This window comes from Pongo abelii, chromosome 8, assembly GCF_028885655.2.
Source record: "Pongo abelii isolate AG06213 chromosome 8, NHGRI_mPonAbe1-v2.0_pri, whole genome shotgun sequence".
In the NCBI taxonomy this organism is placed as follows: domain Eukaryota; kingdom Metazoa; phylum Chordata; class Mammalia; order Primates; family Hominidae; genus Pongo; species Pongo abelii.
Genome location: NC_071993.2, coordinates 72171684 through 72193614, shown reverse-complemented (window position 1 = coordinate 72193614; position 21931 = coordinate 72171684). Strand labels below are relative to the sequence as shown.

At 51.3% G+C, this 21931-nt stretch overlaps 1 protein-coding gene across 1 annotated transcript in view; it reads left to right on the top strand.

Annotated features, from left to right (window-relative positions):
- CDH23 (cadherin related 23) overlaps positions 1-21931 on the top strand; it is a 459756-nt gene that overhangs the window by 429337 nt on the left and 8488 nt on the right. Inside the window, exons 42-56 of the mRNA XM_054522498.2 lie at positions 125-232; positions 3456-3558; positions 4801-4926; positions 5645-5848; positions 7571-8029; positions 11484-11600; positions 12734-12958; positions 13492-13661; positions 13872-14009; positions 15012-15131; positions 17293-17470; positions 17604-17815; positions 20195-20386; positions 20553-20666; positions 21699-21828. Of these exons, the coding sequence (XP_054378473.2) occupies positions 125-232; positions 3456-3558; positions 4801-4926; positions 5645-5848; positions 7571-8029; positions 11484-11600; positions 12734-12958; positions 13492-13661; positions 13872-14009; positions 15012-15131; positions 17293-17470; positions 17604-17815; positions 20195-20386; positions 20553-20666; positions 21699-21828 (2596 nt within the window). The remainder of the gene's footprint in view (positions 1-124; positions 233-3455; positions 3559-4800; positions 4927-5644; positions 5849-7570; positions 8030-11483; positions 11601-12733; positions 12959-13491; positions 13662-13871; positions 14010-15011; positions 15132-17292; positions 17471-17603; positions 17816-20194; positions 20387-20552; positions 20667-21698; positions 21829-21931) is intronic.

Here is a 21931-nt window from a genome sequence, read left to right as displayed (position 1 = left end):
TTTTGGCCTTCTAGACCATCTCTTAGGCAATTTAGGGAGGCCAGGCAGAGCAGTTGGCATCTGTGGGCCAAAGCAGAAAGCAGGGAAAAGGTCTCCATGCAGCTCACCACCCTCCACATCCCAGACAGGGATCGTCACTGTGAACCAGCCCCTGGACCGCGAGCGGATCCCAGAGTACAAGCTGACCATTTCTGTAAAGGACAACCCGGAGAACCCACGCATAGCCAGGAGGGTGAGACTGGAGGGCACTGGTGGGAGTGGGGCTGGGAGCTAGAGGTGCATGGAGAGAGAACACATCACCCCTCCTGCAGGCAGCATAGCCAGGCTTAGATGCGCAGGCTTTGGAGTGAGCACGTGCTGGGTTCAAATCCCAGTTCTCCCCTTCAGTAGGTGCGTGGCTTTGGTGAGTTAACTCCTCTTGGCTTCCCTTTCTCTTCTGCAAAGTGAAGATCACACCTACCCCAAAGTTGTGGAAAGGATGAAGGAGCCAATATATGTGAAAGCCTCAGCACAGTGCCTGGCGTGTGACAAACACTCAGTGAACATCAACTATCATTGTTTCCTTCTCAAACCACTGATACCTGGACACACACTGCATTTGTGCGTGGGGCACATGGGCCTGCATTCATCCACAAGCATGCTCTGAGGTCCTGGAAGGGCTGCGTTTTCCAGGTGGCTCTCCCCTCAGAAGCCAAAGCAATGAACTCTTGACTAAAGGGAGGTGGATGTTGCAAAGCAAACAGTCTCTTTGGGTTAGGGGTCAGCTTTGTCCTTCCAGCCCATGAATCTGTGGTAGATCCCTAGCCAGAAGCCTTCAGGCCCAGTTCATCTCAGCTCTGCCCCTGACTAGCTGTGTGGCTCAGCCAAGGTACCACTCTTTCTGGGCCTCAGTTTCCCTATTTGTCCAGCCAGAGGAGAAGTCAGGCTGGAGAAACTCATAAGCTACATGCCCCTCCCATGTGGTGCTCCTCTGCTTCCTACTCTTTTTTTTTTTTTTTTTTTTTTGAGACAGAGTCTCGCTCTGTCGCCCAAGCTGGAGTGCAGTGGTGCAATCACGTTCTCGGCTCACTGCAACCTCCACCTCCCAGGTTCAAGCGATTCTTGTGCCTCAGCCTCCTGATCAGTAGCTAGGATTACATGTACGCGCCACCATGCTCGGCTAATTTTTGTATTTTTAACAGAGATGGGATTTCACCATGTTGGCCAGGCTTGTCTCAAACTCCTGACCTCAAGCAATCCACCTGCCTCAGCCTCCCAAAGTGCTGGGATTACAGGTGTGAGCCACCATGCCCAGCTTCTACTCCCTTATTTTTGCCCCCACTTTATCTCTTTTCTGTTCTCATTTTTCCTCTCCTTTGCCTGGCTTCAGGAGGGCCCTGGGTAAAAGCAGCATTGAGTAGCAGGACTCGGTGGGCTTAGGGGCTAAGCCCCACTCTGCTGCTAACTCACCACTTGGCTCTGAATGGCCACTCCCCATCTCTGCACCTTGGTTCCCTTGTCTCTGAGGTGATGACAATGCACAGGGTTACTGGAGGTTCTGAGGTTTGGCAGGTGTGAAGTGAGGCACTGGCAGAGTTTGATTGAACTCCAACCAGGGCAACAGGAAGGCCTTGAGGGTCTGAGAAACAGGACTCATCTTCCTGCCTGAAGTGAGACGGAACAGGATTCAATCCCATTCGCCACACCTCCGTGAAGGAGTTAAATCCCTATTTGCCAGACTAGAAAACTGAGACCCAGACAGGGGAAACAAGGCACCCAAGATCACCCAGAATAGGTCTTCAACCCAGGTCTTTGAACCCTGGTGTGGGCACTTTTCAGATTTGATTTTTTTTTTTTTTTTTTTTTTTTTTTAGATTCAGGGAGTACAAGCACAGGTTTCTTACATGTCCATATTGTGTAGTGGTGAAGACCGGGCTTTTAGTGTACCCATCAGGTGTACCCAAAACTACCTATTAGGTCCGATGTTCACTGAACTGTGAACTCACTGCCACTCACTGAACAGTGAACATTGTACCTAATAAATAATTTTTCAACCCTCACCCTCTTCCCATCCTCCCACCCTTCTGAGTCTCCAATGTCTCTTATTCCATTCTGTATATCCATGGTTACACATTATTTAGCTCCCACTTATAAGTGAAAATATGCAGTATTTGACTTTCTACTTCTGAGTCATTTCACTTAGGATAATGGCCTTCAGTTCCATCCATGTTGCTACAAAAGACATGACTTCACTCTTTCTTACAGCTGAGTGTATTCCATGGTCTATATACCACATTTTCTTTAGCCAGTCCTCTGTGGATGGACACTTACATTGATTCCATATCTTTGCTATTGTGAATAGTGTGGCGATAAACATGTGAATGCAAGTATCTTTTTGATATAACGATGTATTTCCCTTTGGGCAGGTACCCAGTAGAGGGGTATTGTGGGATTGAGGGGTAATTCTGTCTTTAGTTCTTTGAGAAATCTCCATATTGCTTGCCACAGTGGCTGAAGGAATTTACATTCCCACCAGCAGTGTATGAGCATCCCCTTTTCTCTGCATCCTCACCAGCGTCTGTTGTTTTTTTCTTGAGATGGTGTCTTGCCCTCTCGTCCAGGCTGGAGTGCAGTGGCACAATCTCGGCTCACTGCAACCTCTGCCTCCTGGGTTCAAGCGATTCTCCTGTCTCAACTTCCCAAGTAGCTGGGATTACAGGTGTGAGCCATCACACCCAGCTAATTTTTTTGTATTTTAAGTAGAGACAGGGTTTCGCCGTATTGGCCAGGCTGGTCTCGAACTCCTGACCTTAAGTGATCCGCCCACCTCAGACTCCCAAAGTGCTGGGATTACAGGCGTGAGCCACCGTGCCCAGCATGTTGTTTTTTGACTTTTTAGTAATAGCCATTGTGACTGGTGTGAGAGAGTATCTCACTGTGGCTTATTGCATTTCTCTGATGATTAGCAACACTGAGCATTTTTTCTTTTTTCTTTTTTTTTTTTTTTTTTGAGATGGAGTCTTGCTCTGTTGTCTGGGCTGGAGTGCAGTGGCACGATATCCACTCACTGCAAGCTCCGCCTCCTGGGTTCATGCCATTCTCCTGCCTCAGCCTCCCAAGTAGCTGGGACTACAGGTGCATGCCACCACGCCCAGCTAATTTTTTGTATTTTTAGTAGAGACGGGGTTTCACCATGTTAGCCAGGATGGTCTCGATCTCCTGACCTCGTGATCTGCCTGCCTTGGCCTCCCAAAGTGCTGGGATTACAGGCATGAGCCACTGCACCCAGCCACATATTTTCATGTTTGTTGCCCTCTTATATGTCTTCTTTTGAAAAATGTGAGTTCATGTTGGTGTGGGCTTTTCTGATCATCCACCTCTGTGCCCTAATCTCCAACCTCCCAACCCTCCTCCAACCTAGGTGGGGGCACTTTGCTGAGCATGGCCTACAACCTGCCCCATTCTGCCCCTTGCAGGATTATGACTTGCTTCTGATCTTCCTTTCTGATGAGAATGACAACCACCCCCTCTTCACTAAAAGCACCTACCAGGCAGAGGTGATGGAAAACTCTCCCACGGGTAGGTGCTGGGCCCACCTGGGAGCTCCTGCTGTTGCCAGGCACCACTGGGGCCTGGGATGCCTGAGAACCTCCCTTATGCCTAACGGCATAGCTGAATGTAGACCCCAGTGGGTGCGGAAGGGGAAGGATGGGTGCAGCTCTGGGAGATGATGGGCTGGGGCTGCCAGGCCTCCTATGAGCACAAAGAGGCCACAGGTCTGGTTGGAAGAGACAGTCATGGTCATTGTTCCCCAGGGTGGTCTGAGAGCTGCCCCACCATCCCTCAAGAAGGGCATTTAAGGTGTGAGGACTACCCAGGAGGGGAGTGGGTCCACCCCTCACTGCTCCCTCCACCCCAGGAGTGCAGGGCATCCCAGGGCCTTCTGGAAGTCCTGGGGAGCATCTATAACTAGAAGTGGGAGGTCAGGGGGTCCTGGGTAGGCCAGTGTAGCCCTCTCCCCACACACGTGCACTGACCAGCCTCACCTCCCTTCAGAGGGACAGAATCTCCTCTGTGATGTCCCTTGAGGTAGCACCTGCACTCCTCCAGTCTCCCCAGCCCCTGTTCCTCATCTCTGGCTGGGCATCCCCCCTAGGTGAATTTCATTCTTAAACCTGTCTGTGTGTGCTCACACATGTGCCCGTGTGTGTCCATACCAAGGCATGCGCGTGAGGTTACACCTGTGCACAGACACATATAGGCACATGGGTACCCACCGATGCGCTCGTGTGCAGACGTGCCCACCTGCAGAGGCACACGAGTGCGCACCCCGGGAACCCCAGGCCTGTGCGTGCTCCTGGACAAGTGCCTGTGGCCACGTGAACACAGAGCTTGATGCACACATGTGTGGATTTTTCTAGTCATGTATGGCCAGACCCCCAAAGGTAGAGCATTGTGTGCACACATGTGTGGACAGGCGAGACCCACACACGGGGAAGGGATGTCAGGGAGCTCCAGACCCTCCCAAGGAGCGGCCAGCCTCAAAGGCTGCTGGGAAGGCAGATGTGGCTCTGGGCAGCCGGGGCCTTGCTCACCACTCTCATGTTTTCTCCCCAGCAGGGCTTTGAGGTCGCTCCCCAGGCATCTGCGTTCAGTCTGCCAAGGCTGCCGCAGGCCCGCCCCCAGGGCCTCCCCACCCTGTCCACCTCACCTCCCTCCCCTCTCATCCATCGTCAGCCATGGCTCACCGGGACAGGGCAGGGGAGGTGGGAGGGCAGGGGCTGGGTTGGTCTTGTGGTGACCCCTCTCCTTCTGGCCCAGGGACCCCTCTCACAGTGCTCAATGGGCCCATCCTGGCCCTGGATGCAGACCAAGACATCTACGCCGTGGTGACCTACCAGCTGCTGGGCGCCCAGAGTGGCCTCTTTGACATCAACAGCAGCACCGGTGAGGCCTCTGTGCCACCCAGCACTCCCAGCCTGACTCTGGGGTGGGGATGGCCACACTGTTGGATTGAGGGCCTCCCTTCTCAGTGCTGGACCCAGGCTGTCCATGGAGACCCCATTTTTCACAGCCCAGAGTCCCCATCTTACAGCTGGGTTATATCACCCAGTGGCCTGGCAGGAGGGCCTGGGAAGAGGCTTGGAGACGATACACAGGACCTCTGTTGGTGCACAAACTCTCAGCCTAGGCCGGGAGCCCCCCAGCCCACTCCCATCATCTCCCCATGCACAGGCCAGAGGCTCAGGCCCCTAGTCCAGCAGAAGTAGCCAGAGCAACTTTCCTGTCCTCCAATCAGACCATGTCACATCAGTCTGGTCCTGGACAGTAGGCTGCTTTGGTGACAGGTGCCAACAGGAAAGCACATCTGTCAACAGAGAAAGTCAACCCTGTGCCCTGGGTCACTCTTCCCAGGCAAGAGTCTTGAAGACAGCAGATGGCACCTACAGAGGGGACAACCACAGGAGACGCATGGGGCCCTCCCTAAGCACGGGTGGTTGAGCCTGTGGGGAAGAAAGTCACTTTGTTACTGTCTCTTCTCCTCTTTCATCTCTGTCCCATGGTGCCCCTGTCTTTCTCTGCTCTCTCCCTGTTGGTTCTTGCCCTGTCTTCCCATCGCACCCCTTTTCTGTGTGTTTCCCTGGCTGGCTGCACTGGGTGCCAGGTGTGGTGACCGTGAGGTCAGGCGTCATCATTGACCGGGAGGCATTCTCGCCACCCATCCTGGAGCTGCTGCTGCTGGCTGAGGACATCGGGCTGCTCAACAGCACGGCCCACCTGCTCATCACCATCTTGGATGACAATGACAACCAGCCCACCTTTAGCCCTGCCACCCTCACTGTCCATCTGCTAGAGAACTGCCTGCCTGGTAAGCAGGGGACAGGCCCCAGCACCCCACAACCAGGGGCTGGTTGGTGGTCACAGGGGACTGGAGCCTCAGGTTGGACACGGAGTTTGCCTCCAGTGGGGAGAAAGATGGGCAGCAGGGTGAGTGGAGAACACACTGGAGAGGGAGTCAGGAGACCTGGGCCCCCGCTTCCCTCCTCTGAGTTTCCATATCTCGCCTGCAAAACAGGATTCTTTTTTCCTTTCTTTCTTTTTCTTTTTTTTTTTTTCTTTTTTTTTTTCGAGATGGAGTTTCGCTCTTGTTGCCCAGGCTGGAGTGCAATGGCACAATCTTGGCTCACTGCAACATCAGCCTCCCAGGTTCAAGTGATTCTCCTGCCTCAGGTGATCCACTCGCCTCGGCCTCCCAAAGTGCTGGGATTACAGGTGTAAGCCACCATGCCTGGCCTACAAGATTCTTAAGTATTCTGCATCTGAATTCCCAGATGGAAAGGCTGACTATTTTAAAGTCAAAATAGGATAAACATGATTCCCATCAAAATCAAAATATAACCTCTGGAAGAATAAGAAAATTTTGAAAAACATAAGTATAATAAGCCAGATTTGGCTTACCAGATTTTATAACATATTATAAAGCTACAGTATTTAAGGCCATGCAATATAGGCACAAGACTCCAGGACAAAGTAGCCCAGAAACAGATACTGGTAAATTAAAGAATAAAATATGATGTGATAAAGGAAGCAATGAAGCCAATGGGGAAGCTACTTATTCAGTGTGCAAAAAAACCTATTTAATCTAATCTAATCAATTAGATCCAATTATTATAATCTGTATGTAATCTAATATAATAATAATCTAATATTTAGTGTAGATTCTCCATGTCAGATACCAAAATAAAAACCAAAAGAAAATATTAAAAAGTAGAAAACACTAAACAATAAATGAAGAAAATTTAGGTGAATAACTCATTTCTGGATAAGAAGGTCCTAAGCATGAAAGAAACAAAAGAACTTAAAAGGAAAAATATTAAATTTCTATGCATGCTAATTTAAACCTTGTTACATCAAATAGTTATAGCCAATATTAAAAGGCAAACAACAAACCAAAAAGTTTATTTGTCTTGGTCCAAGCAAGGTGGCTCATGCCTGTAATCCCAGCACTTTGGGAGGCTGAGGCAGGTGGATCACTTGAGGTCTGGAGTTCCAGACCAGCCTGACTAACATGGCAAAACCCTGTCTCTACTAAAAATACAGTCAGGCATGGTGGTGGGTGCCTGTAATCCCAGCTACTCAGGAGTCTGCTGCATAAGAATAGCTCGAACCTGGGAGGCAGAGGTTGCAGTAAGCCGAGATCACACCACTGCACTCCAGCCTAGGTGACAATGTAAGACGCCATCTCAAAAAAAAAAAAAAAAAAAAAATATATATATATATATATATATATTTGTCTCAAGTTGTCATAATTATATGACTTGTATAATTCACAGAAAAATAGGCAAAAGACAAAAGCAGACCATTTGCAGAAGATACAACTAATTATTACATTATAAAATATTGTTTAATCAAAGAATATAAAATAAAATAACATGCCATTTTCCTATAAAATTGCAAGAAGATATAAAAGAAAATGCTGTCAAGGCTGTCATGAGAAGGGGCCTCTTGTACATCACCAACAAATGTGTCTTGGTAGATCTTTCTGGAAGAGGCCACTGTGTGCAGCTACTCCCTTTTCCCTCTCCAACAGGATTCTCAGTCCTTCAAGTCACAGCCACAGATGAGGACAGTGGCCTCAATGGGGAGCTGGTCTACCGAATAGAAGCTGGGGCTCAGGACCGCTTCCTCATTCATCCGGTCACCGGGGTCATCCGTGTTGGCAATGCCACCATCGACAGAGAGGAGCAAGAGTCTTACAGGCTAACGGTGGTGGCCACCGACCGGGGCACCGTTCCTCTCTCGGGCACAGCCATCGTCACCATCCTGATCGATGACATCAATGACTCCCGCCCCGAGTTCCTCAACCCCATCCAGACAGTGAGCGTGCTGGAGTCGGCTGAGCCAGGCACTGTCATTGCCAATATCACAGCCATTGACCGCGACCTCAACCCAAAGCTAGAGTACCACATCGTCGGCATTGTGGCCAAGGATGACACTGATCGCCTGGTGCCCGACCAGGAGGACGCCTTTGCTGTGAATATCAACACAGGTACAAGGGCCTGCACCCCTCCCACCTCCCTCCCAGCTCTCAGTCCTGTCTCCTTGCTCCCTGCTTCCCCCTTCTTTCTCCTTTCTCTTTCTTTGCTGTTCCCTTGCTACTCTCTTCTCTCCCCCTCCTCTGGAGGGAAACCAGAACCGTCCTTCTCTTTTCTGTCTCTCCCCTTGCTCCTTCTTTCTCTGCTTCCTCATCCTCCCTTGAGCAGCTCCCCTGGCCTTCCTGATTCCCTCACTCTACCAGTGTTTGAGAGCACCTATCTCACCACATCATGCCAGCATTAAATATGATAACATTTTCATGTTGGCAATTTTAGAGGAAAGTAATACCTTGTTTGTTCTTTTGTTTTTTGTTTTTGTTTTGGCTTTTTTTTTGAGATGGAATTTCACTCTTGTCGCCTAGGCTGGAGTGCAATGGTGCAATCTCGGCTCACTGCAACCCCTGCCTCCCGGGTTCAAGTGATTCTCCTGCCTCAGCCTCCTGAGTAGCTGAGATTACAGGCATGTGCCACCACACTCAGCTAATTTTTGTATTTTTAGTAGAAACATGGTTTCACCATGTTGGCCAGGCTGGTCTTGATCATCCTGACCTCAGGTGATCCACCTGCCTTGGCCTCCCAAAGTGCTGGGATTACAGGCATGAGTCACCGCACCCAGCCATGATACCTTGTTTAACGTGCATTTCTTTACTAACTAGGTGGCTGAACACTCTTCATATGTATGCTGGCCATTTAAATCCTCTGCAAGTTGCATGCGATCAATGATTTTCTTACACTATCACGAAACCAAGAGAACCATGGCTTATCTTTCACAATGTAGGTAGCTTATTGTAATGCTGATGGTTTTATCATTTTCCCAAAAGTTCAGTATTTTTCTCCTTTGAGGAGTTAGGAAAGGGACATGGAGCTGATAGGTGTACTTCTTGGAAGGCCCAGAGGAATGACAGAAAAATCAACATGGCTGTGACAAAGCACTAAAACAGCAGTAAGATATCAGTTTTTCACACGTGATTAGTGGACATTAGGATCCTGGACAATGTTGATATTGGTGACCGTGTGGGGACATGGAAACCCTCATGCGCTGCTGTAGGAGTTGTGACTGATTCCACTGTCTGGGTAGCAATCCAGCATAAGGTACACTTGTATCACCATTACCCATTATATGTTCCAGAGAAAGTCTCAGGGTGTTAATGAAACTGTCTGAGGATGCTTACTGCAGTGTTATTGGTGATGGTGGAGTTGGGGCCATGCAGGTATCAATTTCTGAGAGACTAAGGAGTAAAATATCATGGGTGCGCATCATGGGGGTACCAGCCAGCAGTGCCAGCAGTGAGAAGCAATAAATTAGTCACACACAGAGCAATGTAGATGGATCTTAATAAGTATTTACTGAAAAGGATAAGAAATGGGATGAGATATATGCCACAGCACCATTTCCATAAATGTAAAATACATACAAAATAATACATGATTTTCAGAAATACTTTTATTAACAAAAAATATACTTCAATACATTACAATGACTGCCTGAGGGGAGAAGGGAAGGAGAGAGGAGTATGGGAATGAAAGGGAGTAGACGCACACATAAAACAAGAGAGATGCCAGTGGTCATAGTGTGCAGCGAGCCAAAGAACATGATAAACTCAATCAGCATTTGAGGCCCAAAGGGAAACAGAAGAAGGAAAAACCATGAGCACTAGGAGAAGTTAGACAGAACCAGCTACATCCCAGGTTAGCAAAATTCCTGGGTGCATGGGTTGGTCAGGACCATGGAGAGCTGCTCCACGTCCCTGTTCAACTTGAGGCTCCGCTCAATCCCCTACTGCTTTTCTCTTTCCTGTTTCCCCTTCCTCCAACTGACTCTCTTCTCTATTTTTCTTTCCAGTGTCTTCTCTGCCCCCTCCTCCTCAGCCCTCCACTCCTCCCTTGCCCACTTTGCTACCTTTTCTTCTTGCCAGAGCCTCAGCCCCTGAGCTCTCCACTCCAAATGGGCTTCCACTTGCTCCCCTGGTTTCCTTCCCAGTGCCTCTTCCCCTCCCCACTCCCTATTTCCACCTCTCCCTCCCCCCACTCCGTCAGCTCTGAGTCCCCACCGTACCCCATGCTCTGCTCTGCTCCACCCCTGCTGCACCCTGAACTAACTGATATTAACCCTCTTCTCTCTTCCTCACGGCTGGCAGGCCCACAGGTTTGAGCTCTGTTTCTCTGTCACTTCCCACCTCATCTCTTCTCTGCCTCACCCCATTGCCTTCCTCCATGCCCACCGCACCCCCACCACCCTTCCTGTCCTGTGGGGCCCGGGCCAAGACCGTGGCCCAGCCTTTGCAGACTGAATGCAGCCGCCCTCTCCCCATCCTCGCTCCCCAGCCTGGGGGACAGGGAGCGAGAGTAGGAAGAGGAGGAGGAGGAGGAGGAGGCGGCCCAGGGTAAGTGACTGCCCCATGGCTGGGGACCCACGGAAGACAGAAGCCCAGCAGGGGGATCTGCCAAGGGGGAAGGGAATCTCAGAGACTCCCGTACCTGAGAGGGAGAGGAGGTCTCACTCTGGGATTAAGCCAATGGGAGGAGAAGCCACCAGGCCCTCTAACAGGCAGGAATAAGAAAGGTCCCAAGAAAGCCAGCACTGAGGTCAGCCAAACTAGCTCTGTCCAGTCCCAGTCCATGCTTCTGGGGGGTTCCTCTCTGATTTGGGGAGCAGGCAGGGACTCTGGGAGGCAGTGGGTAGAACAGAAGGAAACCCCTTGCTAGGACTGCCATGGAACCAATGCTCCTGTCCCACAATCAGCCCATGTCACTCCCTATTTAATCAAGACAAAGGGATGGGCCTGAAATATCCAGACGGTCCCACCACTGTCCCCTCCAGGGAACCCCTCAGGGCTTTTCAGCTACCATGACTTTCCTTTAAACTTGCTCTCCCTAGAATCTAGGCATTTTTTAAATGGTGATAAAATACACATAACAAAATTTACCATTTTAGCCACTTTTTAATTGTAGAGTCCAGTAGTGTTAAGTACATTCGCATTGTTAGGGAATACAGCAGTTTTTAAACAAGCAGTTACATAGCTTCTGTGTGCCAGGCACTGTTCTAAGTACCTTACAAATGGAAACTCATTTTGTTTTTCTAATCCTCAAAATAGTAGGGGATTGAGAAAAGGATGGGTTGACAGTCGGTAGTGTAATTGTCTAGTTTTACAAATGCAGACACAGAGGTGCAGAGAGGTGACATAACTTCCCCAACATCACCTGGCTAGTAAGCATCATGGGAGGGGCAGAGCCACATGCCCCAAGCTTAAGAGGAGACTGTGGGCCCATCCCAGCCACAAGTCCCAGAATCCACTGGGGACCGTCATCCTCTGTGGGGATTGGGAGGGTTTGGGCAGGAGCACCCCTGGGAAGGGCAGATTTTAGGGGGTTCTTCTCAGGCTGAACATGGCCTGGTCTGGTCCACAGGATCTGTAATGGTGAAGTCCCCCATGAACCGGGAGCTGGTTGCCACCTATGAAGTCACTCTCTCAGTGATTGACAATGCCAGCGACCTACCAGAGCGCTCTGTCAGTGTGCCAAATGGTAAGGTTCCCTGCAGACATCTCTCATTGGTCATTCAGAGCCAATCAGGGCAGGAGGCAGGTGGGGAACAGGCGCTGGTCTGTCCCCAGGGAGGGAGCAACAAGACCCAGTTGCTCTGGGGGCCAGGAGTCAGGCAACACAAGAGGCATGGAAGGTGGCAGCCACCGTGAGGCCCAGGGTGGTGATGGCTACGTAGAGCTCAGCAGTGGAGGATCCAGAAGCTCAGAATTGTGTGTGATCTGAACCCCCAGGCTCAGAGTAGGAAGGAGGCTTGGTAGAGCCTGGAACAGATTGAGAAAAAGTGGTTTGACAGAGGCTTAGGTTCAGCCAGCAGAACTGGTAACCAGGGTGTGGGTAGGATGTGAGATGGGAACCCCATGATCTTATAGGAAGCCACAGGGCTAGCACAGAGGAAGCAAAGAATGAGGGGAGGTAACCTGAGGCCACAGACACTGCTTTGGGGGTGCAGGCACTTACGGTGGAGAACGGAGGGGCCCAGTGTTACCTTCTGCCAATCGGGACCAGGCCACCCTGCCTGCAGCCTGAGGCGTGGGCTGGGAGGGGGCTGCCAGAGGGGTGGATTTTGTGTGGGCAAAGCGAGAGTTGAGTTGGGGAAGTGCGGATGGGGTGGCCTCAAGTTGCCTCGGCCATGAGGTAGAGACAGCTGCTATGGGGGAAGCCAGGCCTGGCAGATGTTGACTGCTTATCTTCACAGCCCAGAAGCCCACATTTTCTGGAAGGAAGGGCAGACTTGGTCATCTCTTACATGTCGGAGGCTCAAATGGTTAAGGGCCCAGGCCGGTTACATAGAGGGGATACATACAGCTCAGACAGGATCTAGGGTCTTAAAGATTATCTTGCCCTTTCTCATTGAGCAGTTTAGGAAACCGGGGCACAGGAAGGGCTGAGGGCTCCACCAGGGTCACCTAGCCCTTCCTCTTATGGAACAGCAAGTGAGCACACCACTGGAAAGGCTCCTGTGCTGCAGCCTGAGGGTCAGGTCAATCCTCAGGCAGCCTCTGGGGGGCTGTGGGATGCTGCCTTGCTCGCCCGGCTTGGCTGAGGCTAAGGAAGGCCTGGCCCAGCCACACTGGTGTCCTTCCCCTCTCCCTCACTCCCTGCCTCCACCACAGCCAAGCTGACTGTCAACATCCTGGACGTCAATGACAATACGCCCCAGTTCAAGCCCTTTGGGATCACCTACTACATGGAGCGGATCCTGGAGGGGGCCACTCCTGGGACCACGCTTATTGCTGTGGCAGCCGTGGACCCTGACAAGGGCCTTAATGGGCTGGTCACCTACGCCCTGCTGGACCTGGTGCCCCCAGGCTATGTCCAGCTGGAGGACTCCTCAGCAGGTAGGTTATAAATCTGTCAGAGGAGGGCTGGGGGACATAGATCTCTGCTTGCTTAGTCCCCAAGAGGGACCACAGCCCCTCTGTGGCTCCTCAGTGGACTGGGCCAGATCCAAGATGGCCAGCATTCCACGCCAGATTCCAGATGCCCAAACCAGGGGAAGGGACAGAGTGCTTACTCCTGGGTTGGGATGGAAGCCTCTTGACGTCTGCCGGAAACCTGGGATACCCCACCACCCAAGCTCCTACTATTAGTACCACTGAGGGAGCAGGAAGGCCAAGAAGGAGGTGTCTCAGGTCCTGGGCTAGTTGACGTTCATTCCTGTGACTGGGGAGAAGTTTTTTCACCCTCCATAAGAAAAACTGGACACCAGTCCCTCCCTGCCATGTGCCCTGCAACTGGGTAGTGCTGCCTGACCACCCTCCTTCAAGTGACCACACCTGCCCCTCAGAGTCCAGGTCTTTCTCCTCATACTTTGGAGAGCTGCCATGAATGAGGAGTGGCCAAAATGGCAGTGGGGGCCTCTGTGTCTTAGGGAAGGTCATTGCCAACCGGACAGTGGACTACGAGGAGGTGCACTGGCTCAACTTTACTGTGAGGGCCTCAGACAATGGGTCCCCGCCCCGGGCAGCTGAGATCCCTGTCTACCTGGAGATCGTGGACATCAATGACAACAACCCCATCTTTGACCAGCCCTCCTATCAGGTGGGTGGCCAGGCCACAGGCTGGGTCCAGGACCTGTGCCCATTCCTTGGGGTCTTTGGGCATCTTCCTCTCCCACCTGCCATCCTCTAAGCCCCCTGGGAGTGCCCAGCCCACAGGCAGCTTGATGCCTGCATCAGTGAGTTCTAGGACTGTGCTCGGGCTCTGGGACTGACCTTGGCCTACTCTCTTTCCCTGCCCACTGGGCTCCAGGAGGCTGTCTTTGAGGATGCGCCTGTGGGCACAATCATCCTGACAGTCACTGCCACTGATGCTGACTCAGGCAACTTTGCACTCATTGAGTACAGCCTTGGAGATGGAGAGAGCAAGTTTGCCATCAACCCCACCACGGTGAGCAGTGATGGAGGGCCTGGAATCTGGAAGTCGGAAGGACCCAGGGTCAGAGACTGAGCAGCCACCAAAAGTATTGCAGTAATCCCTCTGGGTCTTGTCACCTGGACATCTGCAGCCCCAGAGGTTCTTTAGACAAGTCAGCAAACCCTGTTCTCAGAGTCCCAGACATTTGGTAGACTGTGGCCTTTCTGTCTCAACAGATGTTGAAGGAAGTGGCCAAGTCTTTTGGAATGAGCCCTTTGTGGGACAACGTCTGAGATGTGTCCTCTCCACACTAAAAAAGCATGATTGAAGTCCATGGGGCTGCTTTTTGAGATAGAAAAGAAGCAGGGGAAGCACTGCAGAAAGTGGGCACAGTGTCTGAGCACCTACTGTATACATGGCCCTATACTCAGTGCTGGGGAAGGGAGGATGCCCCAAAGGGTGCCTCCCACACGCTTCCTTGAATCTCAGACTTGTGGAAGGCCAGAAATTCAGGAGAAAAGATGGGTGATGATTTCAAATGTCTGCTAATTGGTTCAAAGCTGTTATTTTCAGTATAGAGAGAGACGCCTGTGGCCTGGGGCTGGTTGGTCAGGCAGGGCCTTCCCCAGTTGCTGGGGCTGGAACTGGACTTTGCCTCCCACTGCCCTGCTCTGCCCACATCTTCTGGCACTCTGCCCTTTCAGTGGGGTTCACTCCTTCCTGCTTGGTATGAGCCATCAGACATGGCTCCAGGCCTGGCATTAAGACAATTGCATATTTATGGGGTACCTACTATATGCTAGTTCCTAGTCAGGCAGGTAGCTCCAGGCTGGGCTGGTCACCCCGTCCCCAGGTAGGTTGTGGTAGTGAGAGCAAGAAGAGCTGCTAGAATGGGAGCTTGTTGGGGGCAGAGGTTATTGTCTCTTTTGTTCAGTGTCAAATCTCCAGAACCCATAACAGCATCTGGCCATAGTAGGTGCTCAATAAATACCTTTTGAATGATTGAAGGACCTAAAGCCACCCTCCCCCTACTAGGGTGACATCTATGTGCTGTCTTCTCTGGACCGGGAGAAGAAGGACCACTATATCCTGACTGCCTTGGCCAAAGACAACCCTGGGGATGTAGCCAGCAACCGTCGTGAAAATTCAGTGCAGGTGAGGGGTGCCAACCTGGGCCAGGGACGACAGGGACTGGGGTTGTGGAGGCAACAAGCAAAGCCTCTAGCAAGTGGACTGCTGCAGACTGGGAGCAGAGCCACCCAGTCCCCTTTGAGACACAGTGACAGAAAGGAGAAGGCAAGAGGGTAACTAGATGGGTTACAATGGCTGTGGCTTAGGAAGACAGGGACCCTCTGGGAGAAATCTTTGCCAAACTGCTATTTGGCAAAATATTTTGGCAAATAGGCAGCTAAACATACCTGAGTGTAACCCAAATAATGCCTGGGGCTCCACATGGCCCAGTATCACCATAGTGTCTCATTGAAAGAACCACAGTCCAGAAACCAAACATAATTATAAAGGAATCATCTTTATTTATATATATATATCTCTCTCTCTCTTTTTCTTTTTTTTTTTCTTTTTCTTTTTTTTGAGATGGAGTTTTTCTCTTGTCGCCCAGGCTGAAGTGCAATAGCGCGATCCGGCTCACCGCAGCCTCCACCTCCCAGGTTCAAGCGATTCTCCTGCCTCAGCCTCCCAAGTAGCTGAGATTACAGGCATGCGCTACCACGCCCAGCTAATTTTGTATTTTTAGTAGAGATGGGGTTTCTCCATGTTGGTCGGGCTGGTCTCAAACTCCCAACCTCAGGTGATTCGCCCACCTTGGCCTCCCAAAGTGCTGGGATTATAGATGTGAGCCACCGAGCCCGGCCTATTTATGTCTCTTAAAGAATACTAATGAGGGCTCCAAGTCATAACCCCATTCCCATTCCAGTGTCCACACAGCTGTTCTGAGGCCAGCATCTCACCCTCTCAGCTCTCAATCCCCTTTTCTATGCAAAGTCCCAGGCCTCAAGGTTTTGCTTCCTCTTTCTCTCTCCTCCCTTCTGCCTTTGGCAGGCCTATCTTTCTGTATACAGTACTCACTTCTCCCTCACAATAATCTCATCATCCAAAGGAAACTCTCTTGAAAGGTCGGGGGTGTGAACAGCTGAATGGGCCAAGGCCACTTCTCTTTGGCAGGTAGAGAGAAAGGGCTGGGAACACATGCACATATCCAAACCTCATCCCTGTCACATATGCATGTGCTCTATTGGGAAAACCACAGCATTTGGGGCCAGAAGACTCAAGTTCCATGAGCTGAGCATATTGCCTTTGTCAGTTTACCTCTCTAAGCCTCCATTGTCAAATCTGCAAAGGAGGGTGCAGATGTGCAATTGGGGACATAAGGTGGTTTGAAAGTGCTTTGTGCACTGAAAGGGGATCTTTAAAGTCATGGCTGTTGGCCAGAGCATGGTGGCTCATGCCTGTAATCCCAGCACCTTGGGAGGCCGAGGTGGGGGGATCACCTGAGGTTAGGAGTTCAAGACCAGCCTGGCCAACATGGTGAAAACCCATCTCTACTAGAAATACAAAAATTAGCCGGGCGTGGTGGTGCGTGCCTGTAATCCGAGCCACTTGGGAGGCTGAGGCAGGAGAATCATTTGAACCCAGGAGGTGGAGGTTGCAGTGAGCCAAGATTGCACCATTGCACTCCAGCCTGGGCGACAAGAGCGAAACTCCATCGAAAAAAGAAAAATGAAGTCACTGCTGTGAAGGGCTCTGATGAGGATGCAGTTCAGGCAGCTCCCAGCAGCCAGGGAACAAAGGCCCCATAGTTTGCTGTGTCCATAAGATGTGCCCTGGGCTGGGGGGTCAGCCAGGGAAGCCAAGTCTCAGGCCAGACACAAATCGCAGTCAAGAGAACCTTGGGAAGTGGAGGAATGCCACCAATCCAGCACTAAGGGATAGAGATTAGAGCCAGATTTATAGGGCCACTGTGGGGAGCAGCAAGGAACAAAATAGGAGGTGTGAGGGGATAAGGGGTTTCTGCATCAGGGCCCAGGTGCAGATTACCTGTTAACCACTGTTCCAGTTGTTGAGTGTTTACTTGAGCCAGGCACTGTGCCAAGGATCTAGGATTGTGCAACCAAGGAAACTGAGGCTCAGGGGGTTAAATAAGTTGCTTCAAGTCAGACTCCAACACATTAGAAGACATTACCTCCCTCCCAGGCTGGTGCCTGTCCTTCCTCTATCCAGGCTTACTCCTGCATGACCAGGTCCCCTGAGGCTGCCCCATCCTGCTCCTTACCTTTGGCCTTGACCTCCATCCACCCAGGTGGTGATCCAAGTGCTGGATGTCAATGACTGCCGGCCACAGTTCTCCAAGCCCCAGTTCAGCACAAGCGTGTATGAGAATGAGCCGGCGGGCACCTCGGTCATCACCATAATGGCCACTGACCAGGATGAAGGTCCCAATGGAGAGTTGATCTACTCACTTGAGGGCCCTGGCGTGGGTATGTGGCCTTCCTTGGACACCCATGATGCCTTGGGGGGTGGGAGGGGCAGGCCTGCCACCCCAGGCCAGGAGTAGAGGGAAGCGTGGGAAGGATGTCTCAACCAGAGCTACTCTCCTGCCCCCACTGCCAGAGGCCTTCCATGTGGACATGGACTCGGGCCTGGTGACCACACAGCGGCCACTGCAGTCCTACGAGAGGTTCAATCTGACCGTGGTGGCCACAGATGGCGGAGAGCCCCCACTCTGGGGCACCACCATGCTCCTGGTGGAGGTCATCGACGTCAATGACAACCGCCCTGTCTTTGTGCGCCCACCCAACGGCACCATCCTCCACATCAGAGAGGTACTCCTGCCCCCAGGGCCTCCTGCCCACCAGTATTTCCTTCTTCCAGCTGCGGCCTAGAAGAGTAGAAGCACCTCACTCTAAAGGTGGGGAAAATTGGCTTCAGGAAAGTAGCTCCAGGAAAAAAAAAAAAAAAAAACTTTTTTAATTAAAAAAAAGTTTGTAAAGGTGGGAAAACTGAGGCCAGAGAAGGAAGCAGACCTGCCCAGTGCCACACAGGGCGGTATTGAACAGTGGTTACTATATGGGCTGTGCTAGTAAAAGATCTTTGGTTTGGCCGGGTGCAGTGGCTCACGCCTATAATCCCAGCACTTTGGGAGGCCAAGGCAGGTGAATCATTTGAGGTCAGGAGTTTGAGACCGCCTGGCCAACATAGTGAAACCCGATCTCTATTAAAAATGCAAAAAAAAAAAAAAAAAAAAAAAAGCTGGGCATGGTGGTGCATGCCTGTAATCCCAGCTACTCGGGAGGCTGAGGCAGGAGAATCGCTTGAACCTGGGAGACGGAGGTTGCAGTGAGCCAAGATCGCACCACTACACTCCAGCCTGGGCAACAGAGTGAGACTGTCAAAAAAAAAAAAATCTTTAGTTGAAGTCTAATTCTATCGCTTATCAGCCCAATGACTTTGAGCAAGTGACTTCTGTAAGTCTATTTTCTGTAAGTCTATTTTTTCCTCTGCAAAACAGGACTAATAAGTAAGTACTCCATCTCTTGCTCCTAGATGTCTACCAAAAAGGACAGACTCCACAACCCACTTCCCCCATACTTGTCTCAGAATAAACACACACGCCCCTTCTGTCTGTCTGTTGTTCCTGCTGATACAGTGTGGAGACAGCCTAGGAGCTGAGGATGAGCATCAAAATAAGAAACAAGGGGAAGTGGCAAGGTTCTGAAATCTCTCCAATTCTTCCACTTCTCAGCCTAAATTGCCATATAAAGATAGGGGAAGTACTCCTCTGTCTTCTGCTCTCCCCCTTTCTTCTAAGCACACAAGCCCAAAGTGCTCCGTAGTGGCACCATCAGAATGTCTCCCACTTGTTCTTTGTCCCCCAAACTCCACCCAGGCTCCACATCTCAGAATGTCCGTGCTAAGTCCATCATGTCACTCTGTCTCCTCTTTGAGGTCCTGCGGGAGAAAACTCTCCCAGGGCTAAGCTCGAAGAAGCATTGTGTCTTTACCATGTGCTTTGCTTTTTTACCTTGTGTCTAGTGTCTCATCAGCAGTGATTGAGCAGTTGGTCCTCTTTGCTTTGCTCTTTCAGAGTGGTCAGCCCATCTCAAGTGACCCTGCAGGGACAGGGCTTACACCTTGCTTCCCACCCCTCAGCTTTCATCTTCCTGACCAACCAATTGTTTTCTTTACTCTAGGTTTTTAACTTGATCAATCTTGTTATAATTTATGTATTCTTGTCCCCTGCATCAAATCTCTTTTGTGGAATGAGGCAGGGTATAAATTAATAATAATCTAGTCCTTTTTCACACTAAAAGCCCCATTTATGAACACTTTCCCTTCAAGGGCTTTGCATTTGGAAAGATTTATGTCTCCTGAACAATCAGCATGTATTAATTATCTATATGTCGTCCTACTTGTTATTAATTAGACGTAACTGCCATTTAGAACTTCCAGTTGTCATGATCCATGAGATAAACAATGAAACCATGCTGAGCTGATCATTTCTCAACTAAAAGCAAAGAAACGTGCCCTTTCTTTTTCCCTGGGCAGCCTTGTCATGGGTCATTGTATGATTTCAATGAGGTTTCGAGATCTTGGACTTAGCTCAACAGCGTTCAGGAGACTGAGGCTCAGGGAAGTAAGGTGGCATGTCCAGGTTCCAGGCAGGTTAGTAACAGACTAGACCCTGGTGGCCAACCCCTATCCTATCCACCATGTCACCCTGCCTGTGTCCCCCCCATTTTCAGGTACCCCATTGGATGGATGGTGTTGTTTGGGGACACCCAGAATTCCTGTGTTTGGGGTAGCAGAGAGAGCAAGACTGATACAGGACAAAGGGCGGCTGTGGCCTCAGCACTTAGATCCCCTCTGTCCCCTAAACCTCAGCATGCAATGAATGGGACTGGGAGGGCGGAGGCAGCTCCTGGGAAGATGGTCACCCTGGAAAGGCTTGAAGCATGTGGTTCTCAGGCTGGACTGTAGTGCAGTGGCCTTAGCTTGGGTTGGGGAGGAGAGAAGAGGGACAACAGCTAGCAGAAGCCCAGAATCCAGGAGAATCCAGCCAAGCAGGCAGGCGCTCCTGGTGGGTGCTGTAAGTTGTTGAGGACATTCTGCTACCGCAGGAGAAAGAGCGAGGGCTCCCTCAGGGCCTAGGAGCTGAGATTCTCTCAGGGGTCCAGGAGCCTTCCTCCCCATGCTCCCCACAGGAGATCCCGCTGCGCTCCAACGTGTACGAGGTCTACGCCACGGACAAGGATGAGGGCCTCAACGGGGCGGTGCGCTACAGCTTCCTGAAGACAGCGGGCAACCGGGACTGGGAGTTCTTCACCATCGACCCAGTCAGCGGCCTCATCCAGACTGCTCAGCGCCTGGACCTCGAGATGCAGGCGGTGTACAGTGTAAGGGCGGGGCCCGGTGCGAGGGGCAGGGTCTGGGGCGGGGCTTTCTTCTGGGCGCAGGTCCTGCACCTCGCCTCCTGGAAAGTCCCTAGGGGAACTGGCCACCGGGAAGTCCCCAAGCCAATCCCCTCTCCCAGTCTTTTCCTCTGTGCTCTTCCGCTCCTAGCTCATCTTGGTGGCCAGCGACCTGGGCCAGCCGGTGCCATACGAGACTATGCAGCCGCTGCAGGTGGCCCTGGAGGACATCGATGACAACGAACCCCTCTTCGTGAGGCCTCCAGTGAGCTTGCCCACCTCCTGCGCTGATCACACCCACACAGGGACTCACCTGCCTGCAAGCACACATGCGCACACACTCTCCTATATACACTGTGCCAGAATACACATTTAGCTAGACACGGAAACATCTATCTGCATGCACTTCATGCAAGAACAACTATTTATTGAGCAGCTGTGTTACACTATATTGAGCTATATTGAGCGCTGAAAAAAAAAAGGCAGACCAAAATGCCTGACTCATGGAGCTGATAGCCTTGTTTTTGCCTGCACACACTCATACACACACACGAAGCATGAAAATCAGCTCTGATTTTTTTTTTTTTTTTTTTTTTTTTTTTTTTTTTTTTTTTGAGACAGAGTCGCGCTCCGTTGCCGAGGCTGGAGTGCAGTGGCATGATCTTGACTCACTGCAACCTCTACCTCCTGGGTTCAAGCGATTCTTCTGCCTCAGCCTCCCAAGTAGCTGGGATTACAGGCGCCCGCCACCATGCCCAGCTAATTTTTGTATTTTTAGTAGAGACGGGTTTTTGCTATGTTGGCCAGGCTGGTCTCGAACTCCTGCCTTGGCCTCCCAAAATGCTGAGATTACAGGCCTAAGCCACTACGCCCCACCCAGCTCTGATTTATTGATATAGGGCTGACATGAAATCTGACAGCAAGGCTGAGGGCCCCTCCTGTGGACTCCAACTCTCTGACATGGTTGTTTTTTCTTCTTGTGTGCACATGGGATGTGATGTTCCTTGGCGACTGCTGAGTGTGACTGTGTACACATGCATGTCCATATAAGAGTAACGTGTGTGTTCTCTCACTTAAGCACTCATTTGGGTTCTGGGCAACACTCTGTGAGGGCAGAGCTCAGATCCGTGGGCCATGCTTTGCTCCCTTGAGGTTACAACGGTTCTACTCACCCCATAAGGCCTGGACAGTAAACTCCCTCAGCACCTACAAAGTCACTGCCCAGGGCCCTCAAACAGGGACTGGAAGCTCGGGTCTTCCCTTGGCCCCCTGTGATGACATCCCCCTCCCTCTGCAGAAAGGCAGCCCCCAGTACCAGCTGCTGACAGTGCCTGAGCACTCACCACGCGGCACCCTCGTGGGCAACGTGACAGGCGCAGTGGATGCAGATGAGGGCCCCAATGCGATCGTGTACTACTTCATCGCAGGTGGGGCCAGACAGAGCCAGTGCCCTGATTACCCTGGAGCTAGAGATGACCCACATATGCCCTGCTCCTGGCCCTGCCCCCTCACCCTGTGCCATGATCCCAC